This window comes from Condylura cristata, unplaced genomic scaffold (genome assembly GCF_000260355.1).
Source record: "Condylura cristata isolate star-nosed mole 26May11 unplaced genomic scaffold, ConCri1.0 scaffold00046, whole genome shotgun sequence".
Taxonomy (NCBI): Eukaryota; Metazoa; Chordata; class Mammalia; order Eulipotyphla; family Talpidae; genus Condylura; species Condylura cristata.
In genome coordinates, this window is record NW_004567147.1 from 46,505 (window position 1) to 52,148 (window position 5,644).

At 49.1% G+C, this 5,644-nt stretch overlaps 1 protein-coding gene across 1 annotated transcript; it reads right to left on the minus strand.

Annotated features, from left to right (window-relative positions):
* Positions 1-390: 390 nt before the first annotated feature.
* LOC101621772 (patr class I histocompatibility antigen, A-2 alpha chain-like) lies at positions 391-3,467 on the minus strand. The gene is made up of 6 exons (XM_012734119.1): positions 3,262-3,467; positions 2,683-2,952; positions 2,186-2,461; positions 1,336-1,611; positions 1,120-1,230; positions 391-671 (listed from the first exon to the last, which is right to left on the minus strand). The coding sequence occupies exons 1-6, from the start codon at positions 3,323-3,325 to the stop codon at positions 391-393; spliced, it is 1,278 nt and encodes a 425-aa protein (XP_012589573.1). The 5' UTR covers positions 3,326-3,467.
* Positions 3,468-5,644: the final 2,177 nt, after the last annotated feature.

The window sequence follows — 5,644 nt, forward strand, 5'->3', positions numbered from 1 at the left end:
AGAAAAAAGTTACTTTATATTTTAGATTATTGTTTTCGATAATTAATATTATCTCTCGATTATGTACAAGGTACAGTCAGGGATGCAGCCAGCCAGTACCACTCTGTTGAACAGGAACAGTCACCAGGGGCAGAACACAGGCCAGTGTGAGGCGGGTCCTGGGGGGCAGGTCTGGACTAGACCCACCTCATAGTGTTGTGATAACAGGAACACAGACCTATAATGGTGCCCTTTACAACAGGGCCAACCAGTGGATCTTGAAGCCACAAAGTAGGGACTAGTAGAAATCCTGTATCATTCAGTCTTCACAGAACAGCTGTGAAGGAAAATGATGGTGAATCAAATGAGTATTGACGTTTTTGATATCTACCACATCCTCAGAATGTCCCCTCACAGCTCCCCATAACCTTGTCCCTCCTCTCTGCTGAGCACCTCCCACACAGGCCTCAGTGTCTCTCCTTCTGAGGCTGAGAGACACATCAGTGTCCTGGAAAATGTCGTTGACTGGGGAAGAACAACACAGAATCTGGTCAGAGCCAAGGACATGAGACCAGGGAAAGGACTGATCGAGGGACTTACCCGGGGACCAACTATACTGTCCCAGGAGCTCAGGGACCAAACCCCTGATCCACATTTACCTGCAACCTGATTATAGCTTTCTCCTTGTCTACCTGTGGGAAGAGACATCATGTGAGACCAAGAGGAGTCAGCCCATGAAGTCCTAAAGGATCCCCTAGTCCTGAAGCACAGGACTGCAGCTTAAGACACAAGGGCAGGACCAGGAAATATAAAGAAAGGAGATAAGGAAGCCTAGACCAACCATGTAAAGATAATCCGAACACTGCCTTCTTTCTGGTTGGAAGGGGAGCTTGAGTCTGTCCCAGCAGGGACCTTCCCCTCTGACATTTGCTGGGAATCAGGGCCCATCACCAGAATTATAAAGGTGAACAATTTGGGACTCATTTTCATAAATGCTTTATAAAACAGGGAGTAATAGACATCAGCTCCAGACTGGGCAACACATGTATGTGGCTGGTGCTTCCTGGTACACAGGCAGGGCAAGTTCCCCTTGGGACTTGAAAGCCCCCAGGGGACAGGATCCCCCCATTTCCTCCCTACCTGAGTGCTTCTTCCTCCACATCACAGCTGCAGCCACTGTGAGCACAGCTCCAAGGAGAACCAGGCCAGCAATGAGGCCCCCGGTGGGGGTGGAGGACTGAGGAGGGGGCTCTGGAAGGAATGGAAAGGTGAGATCCTGGGCCCTGACCTCCATCTGACCCTCTGAAGGTCCCCAGAAGGGCTCCTGATTCCTTTGTGCCCATGTTCCCTCCTCACCCCATCTCAGAACTTGGGGCTCCGGCAGCCCCTCATGCTGCACATGGCACATGTATCTCTGCTCCTCTCCAGAAGGCACCACCACAGCTGCCCACTTCTGGAAGGTTCCATCCCCCCCAGGCCTGGTCTCCACCAGCTCCAAGTCCTGGGTCAGGTCCTCCCCATCTCGCTGCCAGGTCAGGGTGATCTCCACAGGGTAGAAGCCCAGGGCCCAGCACCTCAGGGTGACCTCATGGTCGGAGATGGAGTGGTGGGTCACCTGTGTGTTTGGGGGGTCTGAAGAGGGAAATCAGAAAATTCACACATTCATTTCCTTAATGACAATGCAGCAGCCTCATGTGACATCCTCAAAATGGACAAGACAATAGTTTTGGAAGGAGGAAGCACAAAACCCAGAGTCCACCCTACTGTGGTGAATTTGAGATAATTTCCAAATTGTTAGAAAGTTCTAGAATCAAGGTTAGAGCTGAAGGTAGGAGAATGTAGGTCTCTAAGGAGAAGAACACAGACATTTGCTACTGACCTGGGTGAGGGTGAATGACTCAGATAAGGCGTCAGGGCCATAATTATTCTTAGACTGATCACAAGATTTTTGAGAGAGAAACACAGGGTTCCCAAGATTAAGAGGATTGATTAACAGGTTAACAGGATCAGGTGAAGTGTGAATTCAGGGATTCTCTCCCCTCTATCTCAGGTGTGAACAGATTCTTTAACTATAAATCAATAATGTACCTTCTACAAGATGAAAAGGAAAAGGATAAAGAGGGCGCTGTTCTGACCATTATCATAACCCCAACCCTCCTGCGGTTCCAGCCTCTGGTGAGATCTGGGGCCTCCTGACCCCTCTTACCTGTGCGCTGCAGAGTCTCCTTCCCCTTCTCCAGGTGTCTGAGCAGCCACTGCACACACTCCCCCTCCAGGTAGCTTTTCTGCTCAGCCCAACCGTCGTCTGTCTCCCACTTGCGCCGGGTCCGCTGAGCCGCGAAGTCCACCGCGGTCCAGGAGCGCAGGTCCGGGTTCAGGGCGATGTAGTCGGCGCCGTCGTAGGCGTACTGGTCGTACCCGCGGCGGAAGCGCCCGTCGGGCCCCACTTCGCAGCCGTACATCTCCTGGATCGTGTGAGACCCTGTCCCCGCCCTGTCAGCAGCCCCTCGGTCACCCCGCCCGCACCCACCTCCCGCCGGGAATAAATCTAAATAGAAAATTGAAAATGAAACCAAGTGAGGGTCCCGCGGGCTTTTTAAGGTCGGGGTTCCACTCTCCTCGGGGTGACGCTCGGACCCCGAGTCCGGGTTCCCCGCCCTTGCGTGTGGTGGGGGCTGAGCTGGCCCAGGCCGCCTAACTCACCTTTCTCGCTCTGGTTGTAGTAGCCGCGCAGGGTGTTCAGACCGTCGCGGTAATACTCTATGTTGTCCTTGGAGATGCGGGTCTCCTCCTCCCAGTACTCGGACCCCAACTGCTCTGCCCAGGGCGCCAGCGGCTCCGCGCTCTGACCCGGAGCGTCGCTGTCGAACCGCATGAACGGCGTGTCGTCCACGTAGCCCACCTCCAGGTACCGGGGGTCTCCGTGGCCCGGCCGGGACATCGCGGTGTAGAAATACGTCATGGAATGAAGGCCTGGGGGCGAGAGGGGTGACTCGGGGTGACTCCCCTCCTCGAGAGGGTCCCAGGTTGCGGGGAGTAGGGAGCGGAGTGGAGGGGGGCAGGGGGCCTTGTGAAATTAATGAGAGACGGTGGGACTAGAGGGCCGAGACTCTGGGAGGGCAGGGGGTGGTGAGGGGACAGAAAGGGACCAGGAGAGGCCGACAGAGACAACCGGCCAAAGAGCCTGGAGACCACCTCTCCGGGGGTCCTGCTCCCCAGCCTGGGGTCCTGGGCTTCACCTCCAGCCAGTAGCAGCCTTTTCCCTCCTAACCCGGCACTCACCCGCCCACGTCTCGGTCAGGGTCAGGGCCAACGAGAGCAGCAGTTGGAGGGGGGGACACCTCATGACCCGCACCCTGGGAAGACGTCCTGGCGTCCTGGCGGGTGGCTGAAGACTTCGTAACTGGAAGCAGCGGTGAAGTTGGCTGGCTTTGGAAATCGTACAGGCACAGGAGATCTACAGGCGAGTTAGAAGCGAAAGTGCTGGGACTGGCGGATCCCGGATGCGCAACAGTAACACTCCTTGCCCCAGACACACCTGGGACCTGGGACTTTGCCCACTTCCTCCCTTCCCACACCTAGACCATTGTCTATTGTTTCCTGGATCCAGCCAAGGATTGGGTCAGAGATTCTAAAGTATTTTCCGTCCAAAATCTCTGCACAGTCTGACAAACTAACCAGGATCCAGGTGTAATTTTGTTTATGAGGTTGTAACTGTCAATATCCACCACACAAAGAATAAAGTCGTTTTAAAACCCGTTTTTCATTTAGAATATTCACAAACCTTTGCATGCTAACATTATTTTTAAGAAAAATAACTTTCTGAAAATAATCAGAAAAATAACTATTTCTAAAAATGAAAATAATGAGAAGGGTGGGTCTTTTACGTTTTATATTTTTCAAATGTGTTTATTTTTTGTCTTATTAATAGACCTTTAGATTTTCATATTTTCTTCTGCACATAGTCAGTTATTTTGACATATATGAAAATATATTTAGTCTAACAGATCTAATTAGGAATAGTATTTTATTTTCTTTTTTTTAAAGATTTATTTATTTATGCATACAGGAACTGATATACAAAACAGAGGTGCAGGTGTGAGAGGACTCATCAAGGACAGAGTGGGGAGCAAAACAGGCAGACGGACTGACATTCACTGCTGAGGAGAGCAGTGGGCCAGACAGGAGAGGTCTGCTGCACCATGTGGGTCAGCTTCTAGGTCAGGAATTGAACTCCTGCTGCATTGGCTGTGGATAGCTTCTTTAACCTATCGTGCCACCAGGAAGGTCTAGGAATAGTATTTTATTAACCTTTTCAAGTAATTGTGACTATTCAACTTTGATGCTAAATTGAAGGTAATTTCTGAAACGTTATTTGGAAAGTGAAACCTGAAGCAATACCATTGAGTACTTCCTCTGTTACTTTAAATCCAAAGACCTCTCTTGCATATTAATGGCTCTTGTACAAATATATGGTTTTTAAAAGTAAAGTATTATTGGAATATTACTCAGCAACACATGCCTTTTCCAGCAACATGGATGAAGATGGAAAAGATCATGCTTAGTGAAACAAGCCAGAAAGAAAAGGAAAAATACCAAATGGTTTCACTCATAGCAGGAGCATAACGAAACAGGCGAGAAAATAATAATGAACAGCTATATACTTGAAACATTTTATTGGGGTGCAGTGGGGAATGGAATCAAAAACAGTGGGGGGAGGGAAATGCACTGGGCTATGGCGATGACACATGGGTGATTTGATGATGGGAAGCCCACTGGGATTACAACTGAGATGGAAAAATGCACAATATGATATAAAAATAAACTACTATATTGTTTTTTTTTTAAAGTAAAGTATTGTTTAACTACACTACATAGAGAGCTCTTCAGTGTTAATTACACTGGAATTAAACTATGGTGAATAATACTAATTTTTTTATAGATGTATTTATTTATGTATACAAGAACTGGCCTGTACCCCAGGGGGTGAGAGGATTCACCAGAGACAAAGCCGGGAGAGAACAGACAGATCTACTGAAATACTCTGCTGAGGGGAGTAGTGGGCAGGTCAAGAGAGGTTAGCTGTGCCATTTGAGTCACTTCTCTGGCTGGGGATCGAACTTGTGTTGCAGTGGCTGGGGATAGCTTCACAGTGTTTTGCTTTAACTCGTACCACCAGGGAGGGCCTAACTTTGTTTTTTACCACAGATTCCAAGACAAAAGTTAGTCAGAACTGAAAGTTTATAGTGATTGCATGCAATTTTCGGTAATTCCAGTTTTCTTTGGGAACTTACATTTTATGAAGGCAAAATTACTGTCAGTTTTCAACTTTCGGTTAATTTTCTTAAAAGTACAAACTCAGGCCCTCCCTGGTGGCGCAGCAGGTTAAAGCACAGCAATAAGAAGCTAAAGCCACTTCAGCATGAGTTCGATCCCAGCCTGCCCCGGAGGTGACCACATGGCGCGGCAGACCTCTCCTGACCCGCCCGCTGCTCCCCTCAGCAATGTACTTCATCGATCTGCCTGTTCTGCTCCCCACTCTGTCTCTGGTGAATCCTCTCACCGCCCCTGCACCTCTGGCCTGTATCCCAGTTCTGTATGAACAAATAAATAAATCTTTAAAAAAAAAAAAGTACAAACTCAACAATCATGTTTCAGAAAGTGA